Source organism: Rattus norvegicus, chromosome 4 (genome assembly GCF_021556685.1).
Source record: "Rattus norvegicus strain SHRSP/BbbUtx chromosome 4, alternate assembly SHRSP_T2T, whole genome shotgun sequence".
NCBI classification, from domain to species: domain Eukaryota; kingdom Metazoa; phylum Chordata; class Mammalia; order Rodentia; family Muridae; genus Rattus; species Rattus norvegicus.
In genome coordinates, this window is record NC_141537.1 from 51,141,947 (window position 1) to 51,154,450 (window position 12,504).

At 42.7% G+C, this 12,504-nt stretch overlaps 1 protein-coding gene across 11 annotated transcripts in view; it reads right to left on the minus strand.

Moving 5' to 3' along the window:
- Nucleotides 1-12,504, minus strand: part of Tspan12 (tetraspanin 12) — a 78,787-nt gene that overhangs the window by 14,638 nt on the left and 51,645 nt on the right. For all 11 annotated transcript variants that reach the window (XR_015685625.1, NM_001015026.1, XM_087657993.1 and 8 more), the window contains 2 exon segments: nucleotides 12,216-12,323; nucleotides 6,715-6,858 (listed from right to left, as the gene is read on the minus strand). Coding sequence is in view for 10 of the 11 variants with exons in the window: in NM_001015026.1 (NP_001015026.1) it covers nucleotides 6,715-6,858; nucleotides 12,216-12,323 (252 nt within the window). In the remaining variant the exon portion in view is untranslated.

The window sequence follows — 12,504 nt, forward strand, 5'->3', positions numbered from 1 at the left end:
CTGAGTTTATACAAAGAACCCCAGAAAGGAGTTTCTTGGGAAAATTCCATCTAAATAACCACTAAGCCTGAAAAGCTGCCTGCCGGTCACCATCTGCGCAGGGGGCTCTCTGTGTGTTTATCTGGATACGTAGTCTCATTATTAATAAATCAGTATCCCACGACTACTTTGTAATAAGACTTCCTTTCCTAGGAATGCCTCAAATCTGTGAGCATGGTTGCCTTTTGACTGGGCAATTACAGACTAGAAAACCTGTGTGTTAGCAGACCACATGGGGGCTATTCACAAGCCAGCCCTTGCTCTGTGCGTCTCAGGGATGGGGCATTCTCTTCCCTTGCTGTCAGTTCTAACTTCGGACCATGGCTTATCTGGAAATGGTCCTTTCTACCCCCTGCCAATCAAAAGCTTTCCTCCCTTGGATAAACACCGACTTATCGGTTAAGACCAAGAGGCCCATGAGATGCCGCCACTGCTACGTGTGCTTCCTACCACACATCTGGAGCACAAAGACAATGACAACTAAGCATTGCCTGTTCCAGCCCTGCTCCCTTTTGTGCCTTCCTTCAGGAGGACCCACCTCTTTATTTTCTAGATTCTCTTACTCGACCAACTCACCTGAAGGGCTGAACCCATCCCCCTTCCAACTCCTTGCAGTTCTCTGTAATTCTCACTCCTACTTTCTAGTCTGTATCATGTGTGAAGATTTTCTTGGTCCTGAGGAGAATCCCATACAAATCAAAGAATAAGATGAGTAGGCGAAAAGCAACTGGCCCTTTAGGTAGGTAGAGTTTGACGGAGGCCATAATTATTTCCCACCCCAGCAGTTTTGCACCCACGACATTTCATTACATCTCCACCTCAGCTCAGTGTGAAAAATGTTTCATACGCAAAGGATACTGATTGCTAGAACTGCTCAAAGATGCTAATAGGAGAGGGATATTAACAGACAACGCTGAGGGCTGAGAAGTTGCTCAGAAAATAGAGAAAATCTATACTGACTACTTTTCCAGTGTAGAGGAATACGAAAGGGATGGCCAAGAACAGAACCACACAGCATCTCAATGAGGACGGGTCACGTGAATTCACTGTGCTCAGCCCACACATTATACAATTCTAATAGGAGTATGAAGACGTCAAACAATGATAGTGACCAAAATCTAAGTTATTCTTACTTATTTTTAGTTACTCTGTATCTGTCTATATGTCAGTTTTAGCAATAATTCTGCTGTTGATTTACCTAGAGTTCCCAATTCTCCATATGTCATCGTCCACCCCATACTCTCTTGAGAAACTTTGATCATGTTGGCCAGACATCAGCACCAATTCTATTGGCTCCTGCTACCTCAAATCTCCCTTGATCCTAGTTTCCTTTCAACAACTTTTCCATTTACTGATGCTCACCTGTTCCTTAACTAAGCCCTTGGTCTCCAGTCTAGGATAACTGTATTCTGAAGGCCAAATAACAGAGAAGGGGACATCCCTTCACTCCTACACTTACAGGCCTCTCTGATGCCCTTTATTCATGGACGGTAGAAGAGAAGGAAGAGGAGGAGGAGAAAGAGGAGGAGGAGGAGGAAGAGGAGGAAGGGGAAGAAGAAGAAAGAAACAACTGTCTAAAGCATTGGTTATCCCTAATGTTGCAACCCTTCTAATTTAATTCTTCACATTGTAGGGACCCCCCCCCAACCATAAAGCTATTTTACTTGTTACTTCATAACTGTTATTTTGCTACTATTGTGGATCACAACGTAAATATTTGATATGCAGGATATCTGCTATATGATCTCTGTGGAAGGGTTATCTGACCCCCAAATGGGGTCATGACCCACACGTTGATAAGCACTCATCTAAAGTCACACTTGGTTTACAGTAACATATTTGCTTTTAAAAGGTTACTGATTATTTAAGATTTATACACAACACATGAAATGCAGAAAGTCTAGGGGTTTAAAGTAAAAAAAAAAAAGTCCCAAAGCCTGCTATGTGGATGGTCTCACTCTTTGCACAGCTGAGTCCTCATCACCAGTTCTGTTAAAATTCTACCTTTTCAGACAGCCTCATCTTGTCTAAAGAAGCACCTTCAGCAAGAAAGTCTCACCCTCTTACTGAGTAAACACTTCCAGGTGTTTACTACCACCTGTTTTAATTTTCCTGTATTTGTCTTTTTCTTGTTGTGGGTAAATTAGCAATGTCTCTATTACTGCCCTTTAAGCTATCGGAAAGGATTTTGTCCACAACGTGCTACACTATGTGTGGAACTCAGGACAATTACAGAATATACAAACTCAAAATGAGAGGCAAAGATAGCCACACATGTAATAGTAAGCCTTTTCTTTTATTCAAGGGTACATGTGGATTATTGTGGACATTTGAGGGGTTTCTATGCCAACCCTAACTGTACCTCTGGTGAGGATATTTCTAAAATGTGCGGTTGTTGCTGTATTTCTGCTCTATCATTTTTCAAAGGTTTCAAAACGTGTCATAAAATATTATTGGGTCAGGGAGCCAGGCAAGCCACCAGATGGTTGAGAATGATTTATTTCCCTGATTTCAGACTTCTGAAGAGAGAGTGTAGGGAGAAAGCCAGTACTTATCTTGAGGCTGATAGAATATGGAAGATAAAGGGACCTTGAAGTCCATCTAGTAGAATTCACTCTTCATTTAAAAGCCTGTTCTACAGCACCTGTTGGCATGGCTATCCGACCTTGACTTTAATATTTTCAGCAATGAGACACTAGCTTACAAGATAGCCTGTCTCCTGATTGGACAGATTTTGATGAACAAGGTCTTCCTTTCACTGATGCAAAATTTCCTTCCTGTAACTTCTGGCCCTTGGAGAAATCCTGGGTGTGCTTCGTTCCTGTTCTGAATTAGGAACTTTGAAATATTTGAAGACGTCTAAAATGTTTTTCCAGCTTCAGAAGAATCCTCTCCAAGCCTCTAGCTCTTAGTCGCTCATTTTTGCCATTTCAACATGCGTTTTGCAAGCAGAAGTGGATGATCTCAGAATGCTTATTTTTTAATTATGGACCTAATTGTAATTGAGTCATAAAGTTCCTAAATGATCCACTTTTGGGAGTCAATTATCCATATAACTGTACGGTTATCATTACTAATATCAGCATCAGTTGTCCGTGGTAAAATGCAAGAACAGACAGTTCGGATACAACCACCCTGACCGGAGGACTGTGTCTGAAATCAATTTATAATTGTTCGCATCGGCCGACGATTGAACGTGTTTAAATAAATCTGGGTTTTCAATTAGCACATGCACAATGATATGTCTTCCTCCAATTGTTTTCCATTAGATACCCTAAAAACAAACCACCAGAAGAAAGAATCCCATTACAGAGCTTTAGCGAAAATAGTCTCACCCACTCTGGGAAAAGTTAATTGAGTTTTCCCTGAAGAAAATTGATATCAAATATAAAAGTGAATAATTTTCAGCCAAGTAAAATTAAAAGGAAGAGAGATGATCCACGTTCAGATTCTGAAGAGGTATATGGTGGTTCTATGATCTCGGTCATTCCTCTAACACATCGCCAGCACCAAGGCAGAAACTAACCCACTGTGCTAAAAGTGGTCACTTGCACTGTTATGTTGCTGTTTTTTAGAACTAGCCAATGAGCAAAATTCATACTAGGAACATTGATAGGATTCAAGTCACACACACACACACATATACACACACACACACACACACAGGTACACGCGCACCTGTATGTGTGTGTGTTATATATAAGTGTGTGTGTGTCTGTGTGTGTATATCTGTGTGTATGATATATATAAGTGTGTGTGTGTCTGTGTGTGTATCTATGTGTGTGTATGATATATATGTAAGTGTGTATTATATATATGTGTGTGTGTGTCTGTGTGTGCATATGATGTATATGTGTATGTGTGTCTGTGTGTGTGCATGATATAAATGTGAGTATGTGTGTATGTGTGTGTATGTATGATAGATATGTGAGTTTGTATGTGTGTTATATATGTGTGTGTGTATGTATGATAGATATGTGAGTGTGTATGTGCGTTATATATGTGTGCATGTGTGTTATATATATATGTGTGTCTGTGTCTGTGTGTGTGCATGATATATATGTGAGTATGTGTGTATGTGTGTGTATGTATGATAGATATGTGAGTGTGTATGTGTGTTATATGTGTGTGTGTGTGTGTGTGTGTGATGTATATGTGGGTGTGTGTGTGTACTGTGTTTCCATTTAACATTTTCAGAAGGATGGACTCCTGTGATCTGTAGTATAACGAAAGCATGGCAGCATTTCCTCATGCTCTACGGTATCTGTCCGACAACAGAGAAGTGCACTTCTGCCTGAGCACAGCCACTGAGGGACGTGGAAACGCTGCCTCAACCACGTCCTCTTGAGTTAACTGTATCTGATGCATCCTCTGTGTCACCGAAGCCAAATGCATCTAAGCAAAACATGTTCAAAGTAATAAGAGCCAAACATCAGTCTTCAGTTACGTGAGGAATTGCAATGCATATTTTTATTATCTTTTAAAATAAACAGGCTGGGTTACTCAGTTGTTTCAACCATCCTGGTTGTAAGTTAGACGGTGTGTGTCCTCACACAATTTACGTTTAATCTATTTTCCTCACAGCTCTGATTTTATGACAACTGGGCTGTTGACAGTGTAATGAAGCGATGATGAACCCAACATGTAGGACAGTGGGCTCCAAGGTGACCTGCTTGGGGACATTTGGAGACAGAAACACACACGGAAAATACCGTAAGAAGAAAAAAAATCAAGCAGACCAGGAAAGCATTTGTACAAGACACTGGAGGAGAGGCAGTCAGGGAGCCCTTCCTCCCCAGCCTTGGAAGAAGCTGACCTGACCTTGCAAGCATAGTGATCTTGAATTTCTCCCAGGTGACACCACAAACCTACGTCTGTTGTTGAAGCCACTCAGCTTGCAGCACTGAGTCCAGATGAGTAGATATCAGACAGCGTGCGGGATAAAGTATGAATCTCCACTACTCACTGTGTTAGGCGGCCTTAAACAAACACGTGGACCAGAGTGTGGGTGGGGGAGCTATATTCTCCTAAGGTACGTAAAGGGCAGATATTTCTAAAGTCCTGAAGTGCAGTGGGAAGAGAGGGCTCAGCGGGTAAAGTACTTATTTGTTAGGCAAACCTCAGGACCCGAGTTCAAATCCCCAGCACTTCCAGAAATGCTGGGCACTGCCGCACACATCTGCAGCCCCACTGCTGAGGTAGGAGAGGCAGACAGATGTCAGGCATTTGCTTGCCAACCAGCATAGGCAAGACAGCAAGCTCCAGGTTCAGTGAGAGACACTATCTTAAATGCCAAAGCAGAGCAATGGAGGAAGACAACCAAAGTCTACCTCTGCCTCTACAGGCACACAGCGAGGGCATGCGCATCTGGATGTATATATAAAGCACGCACGAGCACACACACACACACACACACACACACACACACACACACACACACATAACTACTACAGTCATATCATAGATACACATAACACATAGATACATATTCTTATTCTATCATAAACAGTCTGAGTATTCAGGTTAAGCCCAAAGCGTTCGGCAGTGTTCCGTCCGTGACGGCATGTCCACGGGTAGAGATGTAGTTAGTGAAACCAAAGAGATGAAATTTTAACTTTAAGTACTCAGTCTAAGCTAATGGAGATATTCACACATAGCCAGTCACTACTGTAACTTACAACGAAACTTCAGTTTACTTAAGCCTACGTGTATGTGTGTGTGCATGTGTCTGCAGGGGCCTGTGGAGGTCAGAAGGGGTACCCTATCCCTTGGAATTGGAGTTGTAGATGGTTTTGAGACACCAAGTGGGTATCAGGAATTGAACTCCAGTTCTCTGCAAGAGCAGGAAGTGTCTTTAACCATTTCACCCAGCCATGTTTGCCTCCCAGTTAAACTTTACATTTTTTTTTCTTCTCTTTTTTTCGGAGCTGGGGACCGAACCCAGCTTGCTTGGCAAGCGCTCTACCACTGAGCTAAATTCCCAACCCTAAACTTTACATTTTTAATTTGAGAATGCTATTTCATTACTCACTGTGAAACCCCTAAGGACAAGGGACATTAAAAAAAATCCTAGAAAAGAGCAACTGATGGTTTGGGTGGCTCCTGGAAGAACGCACAGTAAGTAAAATTTGGGGCACCAAATGATAGATTTTAAACGCCGCCATAGTATTTTTAAAGCAAACTAAAACTGAAGTTACCGGTTACCACCAGCAGGGGGAACCAGAGAGCAGCACACAGAATTTTCTCAGGAGAATTTTCTCTCTCCTGCATCAAGGCCCTAAACCAGTCTGCCCAGGAAAGCCAAAGCCCAGGCTTCCCACAGACCCTGTTAGCTGCACGATCTTCACTTGCTTATTTTCAAAGAGCCCTAGAAGAGCACAGTAGGATTTGCCTGGAGGCGTTAGAGTGTAAAATCTGATTAACGAGAATGGGTTTTTTTTTTTTTAAATAATAAAATAAAATTCAATTAATGATAGAACTAGGCCTTTCCCACTCCGGTTTGTTGAAATGTGGTTATTATGATTTTTCACTTTTTTTTAAAAAAGAAATCATATATCAGAGATAAAAATGAGGCCTAATAATGATTTACACAAAAGGTAGACATTTAATCAGCACGGTGTTGAAGGTTCTTTGGGGACGTTTGTCCAGGAGATGATGAACCACACGTGGTCTTACCTCTTGGTACAGGTCACTGAGGTCTTCCTGGTGAGCCTGCTTGGAGCATCCTGGGAACTCCCTAACACAGCAGGAGTCTGGGGGCCAGTCCATTTCTGTCATTTCCAACCAATCGGTGAAGTAGACCACTCCGCAGCACTTAAACTGAAACAGAGTTACCAGTCACGCTCACAGAAACCACACAGGAGAGCGTTTGTTTAACCTAATGGAGCTGAGAGGGCTCATATCCGAGTACTGAGTTAAACCTCTCTTTCCAGCCTCAGAGGTGTGTGCATTCTATCCTGAGGATGAAAATTTCATATGGGAGCATCGAAGCCAGCATCCCATATGGAACAGTTCCAAACTGTGACACCCACCCCTCCTGAAAGCAAATTCGAGTCTCGCTCTCCAACCTCGGGATGCTCTGCAGATGAAGATTTCTCAGGCACACTGACAGATTCAGTAGCTGAGCTTTCATTACCATCAACTCCTAGTCAGTAGGAAGTAGCTAATCCTTTTGCTTATTATCTATCACTGGTATACCTAAAAATTCAACTGTTGTCATGAAAGCTTCCACAGTTTCTAGGAAAGAAGAAAAAAAAAAAACTTGTTGACCGAAACTCACATCTCAAAGGTAGCTAGTCAGTCTTAGTTTCCCCAATCAAGGCAAAAATTCTGTAAATAGATATTTGTCTGACTTATTATTACCCAATAGGGGTGCCTGAAAAGCTATCATATTGTATCATTATAATCTCGGAAAAATAATGGTGTGCCTGGCTTGAATGCAGCGGGCTTAAGAAGTGTGAGTTTGCCTTGCTCTAAGCCATGTTTAAGAAGACCACTTTCTGTTGTACTTCAGCCAAGATTATCAGGGACGTCGGTGCAGGCTTACACACAGGGCTTGAAGGCATGTGCAGACTGGATTTAGAAAAAGTAACTGTGATCGAGACAGCTTTGCCCCTGGATAAAAGAGAAATCCTCTTCTACATAGTCAGAAGGAAGGAAGATGGGCAGTCACGGGGAAGAACCCTGCCAAGAGTGATGGCTATGCAAATGACATAGCCCAGGAGACCAATCTGTGCTCAAGATTAACACTGCATCATAAAATATCACAATCCAGCACCATTTCGAAGCTTAACCAAAACCAGCTTGGAAGAACTCCGAGTTCCTCATGCAACAACAAGCGAGGAAAACGCTCAATGGACTTGGTACATTTCCACTCACTTGCCTAAAACGCTTATGGTTTAAAGAGCTTATGATTAAAAGGAAAGCGGCATCATGAAAGCACCTTGAGTGATAAGCTGCTAATACTGAGTTTGGAGAAACTTATAAAACCATGCGTGTGCCACGAACACCACAACCAAGCAACATCCTAGCACCACGGGGTAAGATAGCGTCAGAGATAGACTAATCTGATGTCACACAAAGCATTGGGAATCCTGAAAACAAAGCATGTATTTAAAAGACTCCCCTCTCTCTATTTTAAAGATCTCATTTTGAGGTCAGAATTTTTAAAGCCCTTAAAAGAAAACTGTCCTCCCTCCTTTCTTAGAGAGGCAAGCCTTTCCAAACTGCAACACGGGGCGGGGCAGTTCTCGGGAGCACCCTACTTCCAGCCCCAGTGGAGCCAGCCATTTATCTGGCTTTGTCGGGAAATGAGGATTTCCATAGCAATGGCTTTTCCAAATAACTGAACCTTCTGTGTTTGGTGCCAGCATTGTTAAAGAGCTGCTGACATCCGTCCTCTCCTACGTAGCTGTTTCAGAGCCTATCCACAGAGGACAGTAGGTGTGTACGGAGGCTTTCTGCGACTCCTGCAGGTGAACTCAGTATGACACCTGCTCAACTCTGTGTTCTGGCGCTACCTTCCAAGAAGACAGGTTCATTTCAAGGTAGCTCTGCTCCAAGCTGATACTACTTTAAGCTCTAGAAAATACAACAGAATCATTACCTTATAAATAAATAAACTGAGACGTTCCGTGACTGAAGGGACTGTCTGATCGATCGGTGTATGGCAGCAGTTATGATTCCAAAGCTTACACAAACGCTACCATTAAACAAACACATTTTAATTTTAAAAAAGATGTGGTTTACATCAAACCAGACACACTCAAACTAATAGAAGAAAAACTAGGGAAGCATCTGGAACACATGGGCACTGGAAAAAATTTCCTGAACAAAACACCAATGGCTTATGCTCTAAGATCAAGAATCGACAAATGGGATCTCATAAAACTGCAAAGCTTCTGTAAGGCAAAGGACACTGTGGTTAGGACAAAACGGCAACCAACAGATTGGGAAAAGATCTTTACCAATCCTACAACAGATAGAGGCCTTATATCCAAAATATACAAAGAACTCAAGAAGTTAGACCGCCGGGAAACAAATAACCCTATTAAAAAATGGGGTTCAGAGCTAAACAAAGAATTCACAGCTGAGGAATGCCGAATGGCTGAGAAACACCTAAAGAAATGTTCAACATCTTTAGTCATAAGGGAAATGCAAATCAAAACAACCCTGAGATTTCACCTCACACCAGTGCGATTGGCTAAGATCAAAAACTCAGGTGACAGCAGATGCTGGCGAGGATGTGGAGAAAGAGGAACACTCCTCCATTGTTGGTGGGATTGCAGACTGGTAAAACCATTCTGGAAATCAGTCTGGAGGTTCCTCAGAAAATTGGACATTGAACTGCCTGAGGATCCAGCTATACCTCTCTTGAGCATATACCCAAAAGATGCCTCAACATATAAAAGAGACACGTGCTCCACTATGTTCATCGCAGCCTTATTTATAATAGCCAGAAAATGGAAAGAACCCAGATGCCCTTCAACAGAGGAATGGATACAGAAAATGTGGTACATCTACACAATGGAATATTACTCAGCTATCAAAAACAACGACTTTATGAAATTCGTAGGCAAATGGTTGGAACTGGAAAATATCATCCTGAGTGAGCTAACCCAATCACAGAAAGACATACATGGTATGCACTCATTGATAAGTGGCTATTAGCCCAAATGCTTGAATTACCCTAGATCCCTAGAACAAACGAAACTCAAGACGGATGATCAAAATGTGAATGCTTCACTCCTTCTTTAAATGAGGAAAAAGAATACCCTTGGCAGGGAAGGGAGAGGCAAAGATTAAAACAGAGACTGAAGGAATACCCATTCAGAGCCTGCCCCACATGTGGCCCATACATATACAGCCACCCAATTAGACAAGATGGATGAAGCAAAGAAGTGCAGACCGACAGGAGCCGGATGTAGATCTCTCCTGAGAGACACAGCCAGAATACAGCAAATACAGAGGCGAATGCCAGCAGCAAACCACTGAACTGAGAATAGGTCCCCTATTGAAGGAATCAGAGAAAGAACTGGAAGAGCTTGAAGGGGCTCGAGACCCCAAAAGTACAACAATGCCAAGCAACCAGAGCTTCCAGGGACTAAGCCACTACCTAAAGACTATACATGGACTGACCCTGGACTCTGACCCCATAGGTAGCATTGAATATCCTAGTAAGAGCACCAGTGGAAGAGGAAGCCCTGGGTCCTGCTAAGACTGAACCCCCAGTGAACTAGTCTATGGGGGGAGGGCGGCAATGGGGGGAGGGTTGGGAGGGGAACACCCATAAGGAAGGGGAGGGGGGAGGGGGATGTTTGCCCGGAAACCGGGAAAGGGAATAACACTCGAAATGTATATAAGAAATACTCAAGTTAATAAAAAAAAAAAAGATGTGGTTTAAAATAAGGTATGGGGAAGGGTCCCAAAGAATTATCCAAGACCCATTCAGTTCCAGCCCATGAGCAAGAAATGAGGAGTTCCAAAGGCTCGTTTATCGTAGAAGAAAAATGGCCTAGGCTGAGTTGGCTCGCCTCTTCTAAGTTTTATGTTAAAATTCTAACCCCTGTACCCCAGAATGAGATTGTTCATGTCAAGGAAGCCATTAGAACAGGAACTAATTTAAAATAAGGTCAACGACATGGGCCTCAATCAGGTATGAGTAATATCCTCATAGAAAGAGGAAAATTAGGCATGGGCTCATATAAAGACAAGACAGTGGGAAGGCATGGACAAAGGCTTCTACAAGCCAAGGGGAGAGGCTTCAAAAGACATCGACACTGGTACTCTTGAACATTCAGCCTCCAGAATGGTGAAAAGACACTTGTTCTGAGTGACCACGTGTGACACTTCAATGCCCCTCCAGAGGGACTTTGAATGTCTTCTGGATATGTGGATGGACTCACCACTCTTTTCTTGCAAACTAGCATTATGAGGTAAGAGAGGACATTTCACTTGAAGCCCAGGATGAAGCATTTGTAGCACTATCCCTGCAGGCACCCAGAAAGAGGTTCGCTATTTCTCAACCTGGGTTATCATAGTCTGCATCGTAAGTTCCAGAGAATAAAGATTCTGGGAGCTCTAGCAGGAGTGGTTCCTGAACACGGTTTGCTATAAATGCCCTGGCGCCTCACATGTCTTCTCACTGGGCTGGTTGCCTTTGGTCTAATTGTGCAACAAACAAACAAAGTCAGGAAGCAACGGAATAACAGGAAATCTGTGTGACACTGATAATTTTGCCATCTCAACAAGTGTGACACAAAGCCAGGTTTGGAGATTGCCCTAGACTTGAACCTCTGCCATGGGCATGGGAAGAATAGAGTCAGTAGCTGGCATTCTAGTAAGACACTGCCTCTCAAATGCTTCATGGTCCAGAGCGAGGGAACGGAAGGTAGGCTGAGATACTTGGTCTCCTAGGAAAGCCATTCCGTTCACAAGGAAAAGATTTAGGAGAACCGGTCTGAGGCAGAATTGATAATTAATCTCCCGTCACTGGATTTCCATCTAAGATAGTCCGATGAAAATGTAAAACCAGTTTGGGAACAAAAAGTATGTCTTGTGATATCACTGTTAATAAGCACAAGTCGATGACCCCATTCACTCTTCTCCATACTCCATGAATTGAGTACCTCTATTGTTCCCATTTCATAGGTGTGGAAACTGAGGCTTAAGGAGTTCAATGAACTGATACTTGGTAGCAGAGCTAGTAATTTGAATCAAGGACATCCTGACTTCAAAACAAACAAACAAACAAACAAACACCCAGCCCCACGACGATGTTCATATTAGCTAAATTCCCAACGGAAACAATCTTTTAAAACATTAAAATAATGTTTAAAACACAGGTAACTCTAAAAGTAGTAAAAATTATCATAAAAGAGAGAGATCTAAGTAAAACGTTGGATGTTTATTAAAAAGTTCCTGAAAAAGGAACTCGAGAGTAGTTCAGGCGCACTTCTAAACAAACTCATGTGGACCAGAAGGAAGGAGGGTGAAGGCTCTGTGAGGGAAGAAAAGACAAGCATGGTGTGACTCAAGGCATGCTGGGAAAAAACTCCACCAGGGACGACTACACAGGCTTCAGATCTTAGGGCAGAAAAACGATCAAAACGAAAGCTTGGAGCACCCAATGTGCCCCTTATTCTATACTTTCTACCCCCAGGGGCCGTGGTACTTACCTCTCTCTGAAAATAGTTCCAAGCATGCGTAAGCCACCTATACCTGGGTAAGCCGTAATTTGTCATTCTGGCTTTCAAAGTAACCATATCTGACCACTGTACTGGCACCTGGAGGTAAAAAAAAAAAAAAAAAAAAAAAAAAGGCAAGTGATCAACACCCAAGCACAAACCAGCCAGGCCGAAGCTCACTCACATATGAAAATCTACAACCTTGAGCACACCGACAACACTCACCCCACACAGGATGCAGATTGGATTGAAGCCGACAATGTCGGTGAATCCACTAAGT